At 42.8% G+C, this 19,146-nt stretch overlaps 1 protein-coding gene across 6 annotated transcripts in view; it reads left to right on the top strand.

Moving 5' to 3' along the window:
- Positions 1 to 19,146, top strand: part of Klf12 (KLF transcription factor 12) — a 431,501-nt gene that overhangs the window by 329,797 nt on the left and 82,558 nt on the right. For all 6 annotated transcript variants that reach the window (XM_055609629.1, XM_055609631.1, XM_055609626.1 and 3 more), the window contains one exon: positions 18,506 to 18,568. In XM_055609629.1, the coding sequence (XP_055465604.1) occupies positions 18,506 to 18,568 (63 nt within the window). The remainder of the gene's footprint in view (positions 1 to 18,505; positions 18,569 to 19,146) is intronic.

Genomic DNA, 19,146 nt, shown 5'->3' with positions numbered 1-19,146 from the left:
TTGTGTCTGCAAGGTGCTGCTTCCTTGGAATTGTCCACCGCATCTGGCTCTTTACAGTCTTCCTGCCTCATCTTCTACACAGATCCCTAAGACTTCTTTTCCCCTCAACATTTTTTAAATTTTATTTATTTATTCACTGTACATTCTGAAGGCAGCCCCTCGCCCCAACCTCTACCTAATATTTGGCTGTGGGTCTCAGCATCTGTTTCAATCTGCTGCTGGGTGGACCTTCTTGGAGGACAGTCATGCTAGGCTGCTGTCTGTAAGCATCGCAGAGTATCGTTGATAGTGTCAGGGCTGGCTTTCACCCGTGAGGCGGGTCTCAGGTTGGGGTAGTCATTGTTTCTGTATTTCCTCCATCTTTGCTCTATCTTTATCTTTGCATTTCTTGTAGGTAGGGTAAATTCGGGGTCAAAGGTTTGGTGGATGGGTTGGTGTCCCCATCCCTCCACTCTAAATCTTGCCTGGCTAGGAGGTAGCCACTCCAGTCTTCATGCCCCCTGCCACTAGGAGTCTCAGATAGGGTCAACCCCACATCCTCCCAGGGGCCTATCTGCCACAGGTCTCCAGCTTGTCCCAGAGATGCCCTCATTTCTCGATTTCCCTTTTTTCTCTAAGCTCTTTCACCTCTCCCCACATCTGATCCCCACCCTCATTCCCCTCTCCACACCTTCAGCCACTTAGTTCCCACACTCATCACTTCCAAGGTGTATTCTGTTTCCTCTTCTGAGTGGGATTCAAGAATCCTCCATTGGGCCCTCGTTACTTAACTTCCCTGGGTCTGTGGCTTGTAGTATTAGATTACTCTGTACTATATGGCTAATAATTACTTATAAATGAATACATACCAAATGTGTCTTTCTGTTACATTACTCAGGATGATATTTTCTAGTTCCTCCCATTTGTCTGAATAGTTCATGATTTCCTTGTTTTTAGTACCTGAGTAGTAGTCCATTGTATAAAGGTAATACATTTTCTTTATCCATTCTTCAGTTGAAGGGCATTGGGATTGTTTCTAGTTTCTGGCTATTATGAATAAAGCTGCTGTAAACAACTGAGCAAATGTCCTTATTGAATGGTGGAGCATCTTTTGTCTATATGCCTAAGAGTGGTATAGTGTGATCTTGACGTAGAGCTATTCCCAGTTTTCTAAGAAAGTAACCGGTTGATTTCCAAAGTGATTATACAAGTGCACAGTGGAGGAGTGTTCACCTTGCTTTGCTGTCACTTGATCAAAGACAATAATAAGACAACTAAAGGAGATCAAGTGGATACAAATTGGAGAGAAAGAAGTCAAATATCACTTTTCACAGATGATATGATAGTATACATAAGTGACTCCAAAAATTCTACCAGAGAATACCTTCAGCTGATTACTGAGTCTTGAGGAGAAGAGTTTGATAAAGACACTGATATGGGCTGAGCATTCCTGGGCCTCTCACTGTGCATACATTGTCAAGTTGTGGGTCTCTATGTTAATCAACAGCTACTTCCAGAAAAAGCTTCTTTGATGAGGGTTGAGTGAGGCACTGATCTATGGGTACAGCAATGTATCATTAGTAGCCATATAAGTCCCTGAAAAAGATGAAAATAGACCTACCCCAAAGTTCAGCTGTATTGCTCTTGGGCATATGCCCAAAAGTCTCTACATCTTTTTACAGAAATACTTGCTCATCCATGTTCATTATTGTTCTATTCAAAATAGCCAGAAATTGGAAACTGCCTAAATGCATCAATAATAAAAATGTGGTATGGTACCTTTACACAATGGAATATTAGTTTGCTTTAAAAAAGAAAATTTCAAGCAAATGGATGGAGCTAGAAACAATCATGCTGAGTGAGGTAACCCAGACCCAGAAAGAAAAGTACTGCATGTTTTCTCTTACAGGTAGATGTTAGTGTTTAAAAATGTGTGTTGAAAGAAATATTTAAAATGTGTTTCACTTAGAATATCTACATAGGTTATATAGTTCATAAGGACCACAGGGGAAGAAGGCAACTTCCGAAGAAAAGGAAATAGAATACACTGTTATAAAGGGGTAAATAGGTTAAGAAAATAGGTGGATTAATTGAGGGTGGAATATGGGAGGCACAATTAACACTGAAGGCCTTTTGAGGAGCCAAATGGAATCCCACCACTCCAGAAGCTTCCTGGATTGATAAAAGAAATGTAAATGGAATTTCCACAGAATGGAGGCGGAAATGCCCCACTTATATACTCTATGCTACCAAATAAAAATCTCCACTACCAAAAATGGGTTACATCTCATTGAATTGTTAGTCAGAAGGGTACCATAGACCAGCCCCCCAGACACATAAAAATTATGAGATATTGCCAGTGCTATTGGATGAACCCTACAACCTGACAGTCAGGACCTACTGCTGAAGACACCACTTAATTATGTCATTGGGTGTAGAGAAATCAATCTAGTGCCTACCTAAACATTTCACCCCTACTGACTCGCTCTGATCCCTGCTAACTATAACAGTGGTTTGCCTATAAGGTATACTGGTGATAGAGTGGCACAGATGAGATCAGAGTGACCAACCACTTGATGTTGGCTTTAAAGCCTACTTCATGAGATGAAACGCACACCTGACATTTTTCAAGAGGTCAAGAACCTGATGAGCCCTAGCAGGGCTTTTTTTTTTTTAAATGAGAAGATTTATTTTATTTTTACGTGTGTGTGTGTGTGTGTGTGTTTGAAGAGGCCAAAATACGACATTAGATTTTCTGGATCTTGGGTTACAAAAGGCTGTAAGCAATCCACTTTAGATGCTGGGAACTCTCATTCTCTGTAAGAGCAGCAAGCACTCTTAACCACTAAGCCATCTCTTCAGCCCCAGCACAGTTTATTAAATGCTTTTCGTCGTACCCTTTCGCTTATGAAAATTTGACCCAACCCTTGATAATTACAATATTTAAAATAGATATAAAATAAAAGAATTGGCTCAGTTGTTAAGAGCACTGTCTGTTCTTCCAAGTGGACTTAGGTTCGATTCCCAGAACCCACATGGCAGCTCACAACTGTCTATACTGCCTAATTCCAAGGGATCTGACACCTTCACACTAATGCACATAAAATAAATTATTAAAAAAAATAAAAGAAAAGAATTACTATTAAATTACAGGAAGTTGTTTATAAATACTTTAGTGTTTCTTAAACTAAACCTTCATACTAATGTGATAGATGTCCTTGTTTGCTCTTTGTTGCAGTGATAAATACTGTAGCATAAAGCAACTAGGCAGGTTACAGTCCATCAGGGCAGGAGCTGAAGCCAAAGCTCTGAAGACATGGTGCTCACTGTCCCTCGTTAGGCTAGCACTTAGCAACCTTTTTCATAAAAGTCTAGACTACCTGCCCAGGGGTTGCCTTGCCCACAGTGGGTTCAACCTCTCACGTCACTCAACAATCAAGTAAATGTCCCAGAGACATAACCACAGGCCAGTTCTGATCCATACAACCCCCAGATGAGACTTCCTCTGAGAACTGCAGGCTGTATCAATGTGACAGCTGAAGCTAACTAAGAGAGATTTGCATGTTTGTTTTTACATAAAGAGTTAAATGTTGGCCAAATATTTGATACTGTCAGATGTAGAGCATCTTTGGCATTTTTCAGAGTTGATCCGTATTTTGATTTTATTATCATCGATGCTGAGAACACGCCTTCACATACATATGGAACACAAAATGTCAGAAGTATATTTGGGGCCCTTTCGGAAATGCTAAAAATTCTGTCCTAATCCCAAACTAAAATTTGCTTGACTGTATGTGAAACGCCAGCTAGTGAGTCAAACTGCAATTTTTAAAATGAAAAAATTCTAACATAGTACAATCCCAAAATATCAAGTTGATATTTACGTTTGCAGAATGACAGTAGGAAAAACTAAAAATCTCTGTTTCCCATAATCAAATCATTGTTTCCATAACACAGAACTACTCTGTCTGTAGTAAAAACACTGCAATTCACAAACTCCTGTGGTCTGCATGGACTCCGAGCCTGGGTAGTTCTCATTGGTGTCATGGGGCATGACAGTAGGGTCAAGTCTCACAGTGCAGCACAGATGAGAGCTGCCAGAGACACCTTGTGTTTATTACATGTTTGAGTTTGCACGAATTCTTGGCCACAGTGCATTCATAAACTTTTCAGTGGGACCAAAGTTTTCTTGACCGTTGCATTGCTCGTCAGCCAGTGTGGGGCCATGACCACTTCTTTCTTACCCGTCACCTGCCTGACATTTGCTACTGAATCCTTACCTGATGCTACAGAATCTCACAGAGGACAGTACCCTGGGGAGAGAAGATTCCAGAACCCTCTTCTGTTGTCATGGGAGCCATTGCACCGCTGGGCTGCACCCTCACAGTGACGTCTTTCTAAGGTCCTCTTTTGCTCCTGATTCACTCTTCACTGGAACACGTAGCCATCTGTGTCTAATTGGAACCTTATGCTATGATAGCCAGCTTCAAGCTCACACCATCAGCATCAGCTTAAAGGGACTTTTGTCTCTTGCGACCTCCCAAAGCTAATCAGCATTGACATTCACTGTTGCTTATGTGTTTTGTAACCCCCCTTGTTCAGTTATTTGAACCCCATACGGGGTCATAACCTACCCTTTGGGAAACGGCTCTAGTTATTAATCCTCTTATTTCTAGCTGTCCTCCTACTGTTTCTTGAGTGCTGGGTTATCTGCTACCTGGAAACAACTATAGAAAAGATCACATATTCAGAAATTTATTTAGTTTAACCTTTGTCAAACTGTTATCTGTTACCATGTATTCACACAACTAAATCATTGTCATTTTAAGGTCAAGACTCATATCCTAGATTAATATTACCAAATTTGATTGGTGAGCATATTGAGCGAAGCAGTGTCTCATGCATTTTAATCAGTTCTTTCTTGTTTATCTTTCTTTTAATTATATCAGTGACAGTGTCCCTCATCAGTTACCAAACCAAGGATGCTGTGACCCATAGGAAGTATTAATCGTTAATACTTCTGCATGGGTTAGTAGAAAAACAAAATCTGGGATGTTTTTTTCTTAGAGATAAATGTTGTATCTCCTTTGGCCTGAGCTGCACCAACCATAGTCGGGAGAATACGGATGGCTGGGAAATCCAGCAGAGCAGGGAGTGGTGAACTCATGATGACTTGAGTTATGATGTTCAGTGGCTAAAGCCCTGCCTCATTTTGCAGGCACGTGTGGAGAAGCTGACTGGGGTTTGTTCAATCTTGTTGGTGAGCTAACCTGTGGTTCTCCAGATATTCCTGGCCAGTTTCCCCATGCACCTTAGGCCCTGTGAGGGTGATGGCGATGTTTGGCAGCTCATAACTTCAGATGCCAGACTCCAAAATTAAGATGTCTCTGCAGTTCTGTGTACACATAAGATGCTACCTTGAAGCTCTCCAGGCAGCGTGGCTTGCTGGTATCGGCAGTGACAGGACTGCCACAGAGCCGCCTATGGCTCAGAGCTCTCTGTGAGTCAGAACTGAAACCAGCTCCTCAGTACTGTTCCCTTTGACTTGTTTAGAATTCACGGAAATAAAAACAAGGCAGGAATCAAGATTTCTATACACTTAAACACACACGGCATACACACAGGCAAAACCCTTTTTTTTTGGTAAACACATAAATAAAGATAATGATTACATTTAATTGCCACATTGGGAGTTTCTAGCAGTTGAGATTTTATTGGAAGCAAAATGTAAATTGTATTTTCCCCCCATTGGCGATGATTTATCTTTAAAATCCAGCTTATATCATTTCTATTATATCTTCGAACCAAATGATATAAAATTATGTCCTACTCAGAGGAAAAAATATGACTTTAGCACCTTGTTGAAAGAATGCTGAATTCGAATAGGTTGCAATTTAGACTGACAAAATACCTGAATTATCTACTTTGTTAGCTCTTCTTTAAACCCAAATGAGGCCTCTCAAAATTAATGCAGCCAGACAGCAAATGCATCTGGAGTAGTTCCTCATTACCTACTCCTGTTACCCACAGAACCCCCCGAAGAAAAGGCAGTGCCAGGGGGGGATAATGGAATAACTATCGGCCAGGGTTTCTGCCAATTCACAAACTTTCTCCAACTCAGTCTGCACTAATGGCTAAATCAAAGTATTTCAGCGCACGGAATAAAAGCCTGGAATCTTAATGTACCACATACGGGACACTGAAAACTAATGTCAGGCATTATGCCCATGCAAAGCCAAGCAGAAAATTGAAAGAATTATCAGTGTCTCAGGTCAGGGCAGGAATTTTGGAACCGTATAACCTACGTGAAGGTCAGTTCCATAATGTAGTTTGAGTTATTCTACAGACATAATCTGAAAATCCCCCCGGATCCTCAGCATTATTTTTATTAACCTTTAAAAATGGCTTCATCTCTTCCTTTCTCATTCTATTTTATCTACTACTCTGCAGCACGGCTTTTGTTAGTAACTCTGTCTGTCCTACCTACAAAACCATAAATGGGTTATAATATGATCGGTTTATTTTTAAAGAGTACACATAAGGTTGCCCTCTTGTATATATATCCTGTGTTTGCACACGTAGAATGGATGTTATCCATAATAGCAAACTGCCGGGGGAAAAAGATAGAGCAATGACAGAAACATGTAAGAAATAATTCCTAGCAGATTTTTATTGCTTGAGTCCTTATCCCACCAAATGCGTGGCACCTGAAGAGAAGTCTTATTTTGAGATAACTTTAGAACTTAAGAGTAACAAAAAAACATAACAGCATATTTCTGTCACTTAACTTCTCTAACCCCAGTTATATAACCCCAGTTATCCCATGCAGGAAATTATTATTGCCTCAACAGTTTACTAACTACAGACCGCACCTGCATTCCACCAGCATTTCCACAGTAGCCTTGGATTTCTCCATATCTGAGGAAATATTTGTGTTTGCATTGGCTTTCAAGTTCAGTGTGGCTCCTGGGCACAGGTGCCACATGCGAGCTAAGTCAGGTTTAAGGAAATCATCTCCCATGAGTCCAAACCTTTCCCTCGGTCTGCCTCACTTTCATTCACCCTCTCTTCCACCCCATTTACTATATAACATCGCATATGTTTACCTATGCTTATACACACTTATTTTTAGGCTTATTTTTCCAGATTATTGGAAAAATAGTCAGAAAAATGGAAAGGTTACCATCCTGGGTTAGCATGTTCATTTTCATCTGGTGAATAATATTTAGCATAATCCTTAGTCTACTCTGCGCTAGATAACAGGGCATAGTCCTGCATGAGAAAAGTAGTTCCCAAGTTTTCATCAAGTAATTGTATCTGTAGATGATTACACGTGAGGATGTTATGAAGAATGAGGTTGTGGGGATCTGTGATATTTAGGTAAGATCTGGTAGGAGGATGGGTAGGGAAGATGGAAGAATAGTTGGCACTCAGAAGAGCTGAGTGCCAAGCAGCATTGATGTACTCAGGAAGCGAGGGGTGACAAAAAAAAAAAAAATGGTGAAGAGAGGTGCTGAGAGGCACAGCATGTGCAGAGGCACTGGGTTGAGGATAAGAAAAAGGGGGCCAAGGAGGGCAGATCAGAAAAGGAGTGGGAGTCAGTATTACAGAAGAGAAAGCTGGAAAGATGGATAAAGGCCTGAACAGACATTTAGGCAAGGTTGAGACATGGGCGTATTTCATGAGCACTAGAAGTCACTAAAGGAACAAAAGAAAAGAACAAATTTGCCCTTAAAAAAATCTTTACCATGCCTCCTCCCCGAACACCAGCATTCATGGTCGTGGAGATGCCACGCAAGCTGCCAAAGCAGTCTTCCCTAGCTAGGATGCCTGTGAGCCACGACAATGACCAGCGTTCCAGGATAGCCTTCAGAGTGCAGTAGTGGCGTGCACACCTTGGTGGTAACTCACATCTCTCTAGTTAAGACCTGTTCCACAAAAGGGAAATAATACCTAGTTCTGGAAGCTTATTCAACTACCCAGCATTAGTGAAGTCATGGATCTTGTAGGAGAACCTACACTTTACTAAAACTGCGTCATCTCTAAGAACATGCTAAATATTTGTCCTTCTGCCCACAGGTGGGTGTAGTCCTCACCCCTCATCAAGGAAACTTCTCTTTGCAACAGACAGAGACCATTACCAATGAAACCCACAACCAATGAAAACGCAGAGTTGTAGATCCTGCTCCCAAAGGATACATCTAAACTACGACTCCTGTAGCTAAGGCTCAGGGATCATTGTGGAAGAGAGGGCAGGAAGATCGTAAGAGCCAGAGAAACAGGAAAAAAAAATATGCTATAAGATTGTATCTCCTAGTAATGTCAGAAGCTACACCCAGAATTCCTTAACAACATGACTGCCTAAACACGAGCTGAGCAAAGGTGACGCTAACAGACGTGTTAATGTGAAAGGAGGAAAGCTCATAAGACTTCAGCCCAACACAGGCACCTTGGAATGCTGAGAGCAGAATATGGTCTTCCCTAGGCAAAAGCAAACCAACAGCCTACTCAGTACAAAATGGTCAGCCGTACACACACACACACACACACACACACACACACACACACACACACACTCCGAGAGAGAGAGAGAGAGAGAGAGAGAGAGAGAGAGAAAGAAGTCACATTATACAGACTGAACAGATTGTAATTATAAATTTAGGAATATGTGTGTGTGTGTGTGTGTGTGTGTGTGTGCTGTATATGTGCATAACAGCAATAAAAAGACCATAAGTTTGAGGAGAGTAAGGATGTGTATATGGGAAAAATTTAAGGGAATGAAAGGAAGGGTGAAATGATATCATTATAATATATATATATATATATATATATATATATATATTTAAAGGCACTCTGCTTACAGGGCAGGAAATGGATTGCCCAAGAGGTCTAGGGCAAAGTGCTGCTCGGAGGTGTAGGTTAAAATCGTGAGGTAGCTGTGTAATGAGGGGTTAGTAGAACAGAGGTTGCTCCAGAGACGCGCACACTGTTGGTGACTAGGAATAGTAAAAGGCGTTCCCCCGGAGATCTCTCCTGGGTTTCTGGATTCATTGACAGAATTGCTGTTGGTGCGATTTATGCTCAAGGTTCCACTCTTTTCTTGGGTTGGCTTGGATGGCTTCTAGTAACAGCCTGATGGACATCATCTCTTACTCCTCTTGATGTTGGCCCTGACATCCTGTGAGACAACAGAATTGAGCACTGAAACATCAGCCTTGTGTGAGAGTCTCTTGTGTTCCAAGATGTCACATTTCCTGGGATACTGAGCCCAGGAACAATACAGCGATACTGCTGTATTTTTCTCCTCCCATAATTGGATCTCTGGGAAACTGGAAGCTCATTCATATAGCAAGGATGCTCACATCTCTTCTTCCCAGTCTCCGCTCACACCTGTCCTGTGTGTATCTCTGACAGAAACTCATTGTAAATATTACTTTACCTTAAAGGGGGGGCATGTGTGCGTGTGTGTGTGTTTGTGGGTGCACATGCACACATATGGGGGTCAGAGGTTAATCTTGAGTTTCAGCCCTTACTTTCTACCTTCTTCGAAGCAGGGTGTCTTGGTGGCCGCTGCATACACCAGGCTAGCTAGCAATGAGCTTCCGGGGATTGTCCTGCTCCTGCTTCCCATCTCTGTGTAGGAGTACTGAGATTGCAGAAACATGTAATCTTGGTTTTACGTGGGTAATGGAGATTCTAACCCCACCCTCCATGCTGACCCATCACTAGTAATGTTTCTTTGAATCAGGAATGTGAAAAGAGCTTTTATTCGTCTGTCTCAGTTGTCTCAGAGGCTCACTGCCTCTGTCTGCTAACCTAGGCCTCGTCCTGGAAGCTTCTAGCCTCCATCCAATCTAACCTAGGCCTAGAATGTTTTCAGCCTCTGACACTTACTGCTTAATAAGCCATCTCTGGGCTGGCTGGTTCAACTCAGCTGTTCTGGCTCAAACTCCTCTCCCAGAATAACTTATTCAATCTGGCTTCTCTCTTTACTTCTGAATTGCTGTGCTTGGCCTCAGATGACCTCCAGAAATCTTTTCTAATCTCCTGGCTCCTTCTCATTCTCTGGCTGGTTCTGCCTTCACCTGTGTCTAACTTGTTCTCTCTCTCTCTCCAACCTGTCTATTACTGTCTCAGTGAAAACTGCCTTCTCCCTCTCTCTGCATGCCCCTTGACTAGCTTTCCTTTCCTCTCCTCATGAGAGTTGGGTATATCCTATTCTGTCAAGTCTTTCTCTGATTCTACCCTGCATTTTTTCTGTCACTCAAGTAGACATCACTATCAAACATGGGTGCTTCCTTATTCAAACTAACTTTACCTTCATTGTTTGCGCTACCACACTTTGACCTAAGCTTTTCTTTTACCTGTAACTTGCTCTATACCAGGTTGGCCTTGAACTCAGATCTGCTTGCCTCTGGCACCTGGATTAAAGGAGTATCACAGCTGTATCACATAGACCTAGAAGATCTTTGCTTGCAATCTCTTGCCAGAGCAGCCATGTTCTGAATTAAAATTCCCCTAGGCCGAACTCTCCTTTATCACATGTGTCGGCTTCTTTCATCACTTAGCTCAGATTCTTAGGTGTTATCTATATATTGTTACCTAGTTTTGTTACTGTACCACATGTCATTTCTACTTACAGCATGGTGTGTGTGTGTGTGTGTGTGTGTTTGCACAGTTTTAATGAAAGCCTTTGTAGAATGACATCTCTGTCTAGTTGTAGCTGCCCAGAAGATGGTATAGTCCTGTAGGGGGTGCTCAGACACAGCATGAATCTCTGACTTTACCTCTCCAGTTCTCAGCTGGGGGAGGAAGGCAGGAGCTCCTTTTACATTCTGTCATATTCATGAAATCATACAGAGGCTACTTAGAGCCAGTCTACACAGAACCCAGGCGGTGTGAGCCTCATTTTGATGCCTTGCACACCCTGACCAAACCACGTACACACCGCCTGGTGATATTAATACCAGAATCAGCACGGTAGCCACATGGATCACCAGGCTATCTACCAACACTGTGTATTCTGAAACTCACTTGTAGCCCAGGCTGGCTCCAAGCTTGCAATCCCCCAGCCTCCACTGCTGTGATTTGTGCTTGCAGGTGCAAACCACACACCTTTGTTAATTCTAATTTGTCCTGAATCCATCCTCTTCTCACTTCCGTCTTCCCACCACCGTTCCCCTGTGCCATCTGAGACATTATTGCTGCAGCTTCCAAATGCTCTTCATGACTCACATTCCCTTGGGCCATCCTCTGCACCACTCACTGCCAAGATGGTTTTTCTAGTTTGTAAACCTGACTGTACCATATCTAATCACAAAATCCTTTGGTCGTTGTCCTGTAATTCTTTTAAGTCAAGCATTTAGCATGCTACATGAGACCCTTAATCTCCTGCCCCTCTAGGCCTGTGAGCCCCCTTCCTCTGGGTCACTCCACCAGTTCACACTTTTGTCTATGTTTCCACCCTTTGGTGCATTTCTGTGTCTCTAGAATTCCTTTGTCCTTTTCCTTAACTGCAAAATGCATCCTTTAACAATGTCCTCCCTCTGCCCAGCTAGGAAATTCCAATGTCTACTCCATAGCTTTAGTCTTATGACCCCACGGTGGCTTAACAGTTCCTGTCACTGCTCAGCACAGAGTATTGTGTGGGCTTCATCTCTGTGCAGTCACTTGTAGGATGGGCAGCCTGAAGCCTGGAGCCTTGGCATCAAGAGCAGGTCCTGCCTCCAATATACTGCCACAGCATGTAGGAATCTACAGCACCTTCAGAGGCCAAAGACATTACAGGGAAACACCCAATTACTCTTTACATCTAAATATAAATGAGAGGCATCCAGGCCATGCTGGCTAAATAAAAGAGATGAACAATCCCCAGGTAGCCTGAGCAATAGAGCAAATGTTGGCATTATCCCACAGCTCCTGCCCTGGATCCTATAGGCATATACTGGAGCATCTATGTTCTAATGCCATCTTCACATTCTAGTTCGCTTTCCCTCCGATGTTTCTAAAAAACTTATCCTTTGACAGGACCAAATTGTTCAGCTCTCAACTTCATTCACTTTCTTCCCCTGAGATGACTTGTTTAGCACCTTTTCTCTGTGTCTTCCCACCATTGTACCAGTCTGTCTCTGGAAATTGTCCTTTCATCCATCTTTCCTCCACGGAACCTTGGCACTTTATACATTGAATTAAGTCTAACCTCTGCTCCTATGGATTTGTAACTTCGTCTAGTTCCTGTACTTTCACTCCTTTGGTAGCCACCTGTTGGGCTCAGCCAGATGGTCAGGTCATTGCTGCTCTGCCATGGCCGTGCCCCATCATGGCAGCCGCTAAGCATTGTCTGCTGGACTGAACTCATTACTTATTTACTCATGTTCTAGGTATGAAGATAGATGCTTTGCAAGCCTGGGAAATAGATCAGAATTAAATTTTAAAGCTTTATGTCTTCATTTATTAATGTGTACTTGGATAATGCATGTGCCAAGTCCCAAGGGTGCAAATATCACCTTCGTTTTTCATTCTAGGGGTTAGAGTTCAGCAGGAAAAGAGGGCTTCCCATACCACTGCTTTTCGCTGAGGGTCTACTTGGCGCCAGGTAGTAGGGATATGACTGTGAACAATGAAGCGTTAGTGTGATGTTGGAGAGACAGATGATATGAATTACACACGGTTCCAAATGCAGCCTTCGTTCAGCCTCTGTAGGGCACCCTGTGGCATGGGAACTAGGAACATGCTGTGGGTGGCCCCTGAGAAGCAGGCCTCAACCACACATGCCAAAGGAGGTGTGGACAGGAACATCCAGCGTCATTGCCTCAGAGATGGCAAGAGAGGGTGATGAGGAATAGGAATAGCAAGCAGTAGGGTAGATGGATGCCTTGCAATAATGCACCAAATGTCGTGAGATTTGCAACTTCTGTAAATACGCAGCAGAAATGAATGTCATTATCCCTTTCTTTCTCTTGTGTTATGAGTATGTTCTATGTGGTATGTTGTGTGTTTGGGGGTACATACCCATGTGTTTGAGCATGTGTGTGCAGCGGTCAGGGTTTGATAGCACATGTATTCCTCTATCATTCTTCACCTTAGTTTTTGAGATAGAATCTCTCACTGAATCTGAAGGCCACGGGCTCAGCTGTGGCTGTGTCCACCTGTCTCTGCCCCTCAGTCCTGAGGTTCCCTGAGCACACTGGGGGGTCTGAACTCAGGCCTCCATGCCTTTGGGCAGGTTTTTACTGAGTTATCCATCTCTCCAGCCAGGCTGTGCATTTTAACACAGTTCACTGTAAAGTTTCTAAGGGTCTGTAGCATCTAAATAAGCGTTACAGTAAACACAGAAAGCAGTGATCCACGTGGTGTTTAAGCTCGCCCATGCCTCTAAAAATACTGATGCCTTTGCGTAGGAGAGGACGTCAAAGACAGTCCTAAAAGGAACATTTAAAAATATATGTTGGTGAAATGACAGCATATATATGGATGACAGTAGCATAATGAGATCAACTGTTCTGTATACTAACTAGAAAAATATTATATTTGTAATATATTATATTATATGTTATTATATGTTCACACACATATACATGTGTGTATATAAAATTTTTGGCTTTGCTTAGTGGTTTGACAGTACAAGCCAGGGGAGCGCACCTAGTCATGAAATGCCTACTTCTGAGATCACCCATATCCTTTAATATATGAAATTTCTAATGATCATCTAATCACAGGTAGGATTTTTTTAAACTAAGAATAAAAAGGGCCCACTTTATTTGATGCTTGTACCTTCTTTATTTGTCCAGGTGTAGTGTGTATCTATTAAACTAACAACTGGGCTAGCCTAAATACTCGTGAGAACTTGTTTCCGATGCTTTGAGTATAAGAAAAAAAGCAAAACCGACGATCATTTCTCAATTATCTTTCATGCGTTTTGCATAAAAACATGCTGATGTTGAATAACTGTGGGTTTATTTCTAAGTCCTCAACAAATGCAGTAAAGTGCATTATTAAAAGGACTCTGGAGCCATTTGCGTAGTTTGTAGGTGAAAGTATGGGCTTATATATAACAGAAGAATCAGACAATGGAACAGCAAGTATTTATATGTGATTTTTGTAGGTATTTTTAAGAGCAATCAAACACCTAATCACACTGGAAGAGCGATGCTCTACCAGAAACTTTTCGTGCTCTGTGAAGTAATTTATTCCAACCTGTTCAGTATGCTGCAATGTCTCTGACACAAGGCATGAGAGCCCAGAGAGTTAGTGTGTGGGGTTTTCTTGCTGTTGTTATTGTTTTGTTTGTTTGTTTTTCAGATTTCCTTGGTGTGTACTTTACCTTAGTCTGTCAATAAGAAACAGTCTTTCTTACATGGGGCAGCCTTGTCTGTCATGCTGTCATTTCCTGAGGTGACTCCTTCCTTCCTCTCTTCCTGGGGAAAGAAACCCCGGTAATTGTCCTCTTTTATACAGACATTTCACGGCACATGGACAGCTCTTTGGCAGTGTGATTGGGCAAAATGGCATGATAAAAACGTGACAAATGTGTAAAAGGCAACCCAGCAAGACCTAACTGTTCTGAATCCTATGTGGGTGGTAAGATGGTGAAGGTAGCCATGCTCAAAACATTTTCAGCTGATAACAGAATAAGCATCAACAGGGGAGAGAAAAGGACTTCGGAAAGCGCCCCCCCCCCCCACACACACCACAACACACTTGGGGCTGAAAGACTGAGCAAAGGAGAAAGAGAAAAGCTTAGCACATGGTCAGCACTTCGGAGTCAAGAAAGCTGCTGAGGGAAGAGCAACAAGTCATGACAGTGTGGGATTTGAAGATTGAAAATTAACCAGCAGATTTGAAAACAGGGATGGCACGGATGAGGTCTGTGGCCAGGGTGTGGCTGGGGGACTCAGTAACTGAGACGTTAGCTGCGTGATGTAGTGTGATATACCGGGGCGGGGTCGATAGTTTGGAGGTTGAATACCTGAGGAGCACATGCAAGGTCCCGTCTTCAATCCCAGTACAGAAGGTTGCTTACACCAATATCCTAGGAGCATGTGACACGATGGTGGCTGTGATGTGACCACACAATAGGACTATTTTAGCCCCCTTACAGACTCCCAAGACTGTGGTCCCGTGGGTGATTCCCATATCTGTACAGCGTCCCTTGCACAGATGAGGGTACTGAGATATGGGTCGATATTGCGAGCTGCCTTCGAAGGCAATGTCGCCAGCTGGCAGCACTCTGGTTTAATCCTGGGAAAGTTACCTATACGCATTGCTCGGTCTCAGTTCCACTTGATGCCGTAAGTTGCCACAGCTTCTTTTCAGTGCATGTCCCACCCCACAAACTCATTCGGGGTTCATAATTTGTGTCGGGGGCCCAGACTCCACGTGCCACCTTTTACTGCCAGTCATTCGAGTAGCTTCGTGGCGACACTGAAAAGCAGAGCCATCATAGTCTCTTAACTCCAACATTTAGTCTGGGGAGCAGGTTGCACCCAAAGAAGGAAGAATCATTTTTACATTAAAATATAAAAGAGGAGCCAGGCACAGTGGCACATGCCTCTAATCCCAGCACTCAGGGGTGCCTTGGCAGGTGGATCTCTGTTGGTTGCAGGGTAGCCTGGTCTTCAAAGCAAGTCCAGGACAGCCAAGGCTACACAGAGAAACCCTGCCTTGAAAAACAAAACAAACAAACAACAAAAAGATATATATATATATAATCAAACCTAGCAAGAAAGCTAAAAAAAAAAAAAAAAAAAAAAAAAGATGCTCAGAACTGAGTGAAATTATAAACATGCCTGGGGACCCAGATGAGTCAGTATGCATAAACAGAACAATAGGTGTACAGGGCCTCAGTGAAGCGACTTCCATCTCTTCTATGTGATGTAAATCACCCTGTGTGCACAGTGATACCCCACCTAGCAATCAGTCTGTAGAGAACATTGTCAATCCCTTATGTTACGCAACACCAGGCGCATCCTTTGCTTCTGCCTGTCGTCTTTCTCTCTCCATATCCAGCAGTTAGCACAGAGGCCTGAAATCCTTAGTTACGGAACAAAGTGGCTCAGGAGTAATGGAGCCCCTATGAGGTCCGAGAAGAATAATGAACATGCCCAGAAAGCTTCCTGCCTAGATGCAGGTGCAGAAATCGGGAGATCATGAATAATGCATGACATGCAGATTAGACAGTTTGTGCTAAGGTTGTTTTGTTGGGTTTTTTGTTGTTGTTGTTGTTGTTTTTGTTGTTTTGGTTTTCTTGCCTCTGCTACCTGCCTGGCTTCTGTATGTGGGAATTGGCAGATAACAGAGGGGCTAAAATTTAAAAATGGAACTCGCCCGCACTCGGCATGTCCTTTTTGAAGAAATGAAAGTTTAAGTGATAACTGATGTAGTCTGCATTTTTGGGTGAAGCAGGCAGCCTCAGAGGGAGAAGATATTTCTCCATTCATCTTTTGAGTTTAAGAAATGTTAGAATTATTTGGTCATGCACATAATCAGAAGGGTTTTCTTTTCTTTTCTTTTTTTTTTTTTTTGGTTTGGTTTTGCTTTTGCTTTCATTTTTGTTTTCCCCCTAAGATTGCTAAGTCATAAATGGAATTATGCATTTATAGTGTTTGATCTCGGATCACAGACTTTTTTCTCAGAGATACCACTGTCTAGAATGCTTTGTAATCATGGAAGAGTGACCCCTATGGGCAACAAGGACACCACATACTGTGAACATCCAACTTCAGCTGTTAGAAGTTGACCCTGTGGCACTTTCTGGTGTCTGTGTGCTTTGAGGCTTAGGGAGGACACAGTTAATGGTGAATGGTTTAAAGGACTTAGTGTGTAACAGAGAGCCAAATCCTTGGAGCAGATGACATCTGGAAATGTACTTAACCCTTAAGACCAACACCTCAGCAAAGACCTAGGAAAAGTCCCTGAGGTTTTCCTTTGGTCAGTGGCCTTATCTAGTTATCTGGGGAGTCACTCTTTGGCTTGGGTGAGGATTTGGCTCATTGTGAGGATTCTATTTCAAGAAGTCAGGACAAAATGAGTTTGGCTACCCTCTATGCCAGTCTTATATCTCTCTCATATGTGTATCCACATGTGAAGGAGATAAGTGTGTATCTTGAGATGCAGGAATAGGAGCTGGCTTTCATTTCTAGCTGACTCTGTCATTTCCGCCAGTCCCCAGTTTGGACAGCTGCCAAGACCAACAGGTGATCCTTGTAGCTGCCTAACAGCAGGAAGTGAGCCTTGCTTGAATGAGGCAGTTCAGCAGAGGGGCTATCTGGCCTCCCTCCATCTTTCTGAATAATTATCACCCTTCCCCCATGCCGAGCAGAAAATCTGTGCCGAGCAGCTCAGCTGTAGCCTCCATTGAGAAGCCTTGGGAGAAAAGGAGTGTTAATAAGGGGTGTTGGAGGAAATCAGCCATCAAGCTCAAAGTGCAATCCAGCTTCAGGTTTGAGAAGGATGGAGGTTGGCCTGGCAGAAAAGGCTGGCCTCATGTATTTGTTTTGATGTGATTTTCACTGAGTAGCCGGGAAGGGCTGAAGTTCAGATAGACCTCTGACTGCTGGTTGTAATGGAGCCTTTGGACCAATTAAGATAATACTGTTTCTTTCATCCTTCCTTGATTTCCTCCCCATTCTGTTTTCCTCCCTCCCCTTAAATAAAAGTAATGTATGGGATGTGAGGACTGAAGATGACTCAGGCTAAAGGAATGGCTACATCTCGGGATTCTTAGGTGAGCAGTCCAAAGCAAGAAGTGAGCCACAAGGTAGCTGAAGTAAGGCATGCAGCTCTGCCAGTTAGTACCTTGCGAAGGAGAAGAGGCTCAGCCGCTGGCCTCTGATTGGAAATACCAGCAGCTCCTGGAAGCTTTGAACTCAGACCCCCATGACCCCAACCCCAGAAGCTTGGAAAGCTCTGCGTGTACTTTTGTTACCTCCTGAAGTTTTGAATTCACTTTGCCTTCCCCAACTCAGATATAGAGTATAAATTCCAGAATGCCTGTCTCCTGGAAATAACTATCCACCCTTCTGTCCTGTCTTCTCCACACTCAACCCGTTCCTGGACACACGGATGAAGTCCTGCTGTTTTCTTAACTTTTACATTTAGAAATTGAACTAAATAATGGCTGCTTCTCTGCCTCTTTGTGCAATTTCTGTGGGAACAGACGTAAGAGGGCTCCCTGAGCACAGGTACCATGCCCTCCAAATATTTCGTGCACTCCAATCCCCAGGCAAAGATTACATCTTCTGTAACTGTGTCTTCTGCTAAAGGAGTTAACTGGTGGTCCTGCTTTCAGGACCTTCACAGTTAATATATGGCACCTTGTTACCTTGGAGAGATAAATAAAAAAGCCTTCAGGTTAGCAGGGACAGGAATGTAATGGCATCTATTTACTAAGAGATGGTCAAGTTCACAGAGGAGAACAAATGGAGGAAACCTAAGAGTTCATTGATATAGCAGATAGTGTCTGCTTTCCCATTTGCAGTGAGAAATATGTTTTCTCAATCACTGACTTCCTCTTGTCTGTTGACAGGGTACATCCATCCCCAGTATCCAGGGTCCGGGGAAATCGAATGAATAACCAGAAGTTTGCTTGGTGAGTACGCAAGTTAATTTATAAATATTTGTCAGTCTTTTATTGCTGTGGGTGTTTTGTTTTGTGTAGTGAAGCAGTGTCTCATGAATCCCAGACTTGCCTGGAATAAGCAAACAAACAAACATTGACAGAGTTCCTCTCCTGTTCAAACTCTTCAGTCACCAAAAAGACTCTTTGCAGTATTTCCCCCTTACAGATGTACTGAACTTCCGAGCATCATCCAATTCATCCGTAAAAACATGGTTCCTTTTTCACTTAGGACTTCTTAACGCAGACTTTTCTTAATGGTCACTTCCAGAATCTCACGAAAACTTCTAGCTAATTAATCTGTTTATTAAATTACTCTTCAGATGATCTTCCTTCCCTCTGGCCTTGACCTTGAATATTATTGACCTTTTTTTGGAGGGACAGGGGCAGGGGGAGACAATACAAAGATCTTTGACAACTTCTTGGATAAAAGTCTAAGCGGAACTTCCTAGAAATGGCATGATGTTGTTTTCAACCACAGGGCATTAGATAAGTGATTCTTTGAGGAGCCAAATTAAAGGACTTCAACAATGTTTTATGTGAGACCAAGA

Source organism: Psammomys obesus, unplaced genomic scaffold, assembly GCF_907164565.1.
Source record: "Psammomys obesus unplaced genomic scaffold, mPsaObe1.curated_primary_1811, whole genome shotgun sequence".
Classification (NCBI taxonomy): domain Eukaryota; kingdom Metazoa; phylum Chordata; class Mammalia; order Rodentia; family Muridae; genus Psammomys; species Psammomys obesus.
This window is presented reverse-complemented; position numbering and strand designations above follow the sequence as displayed.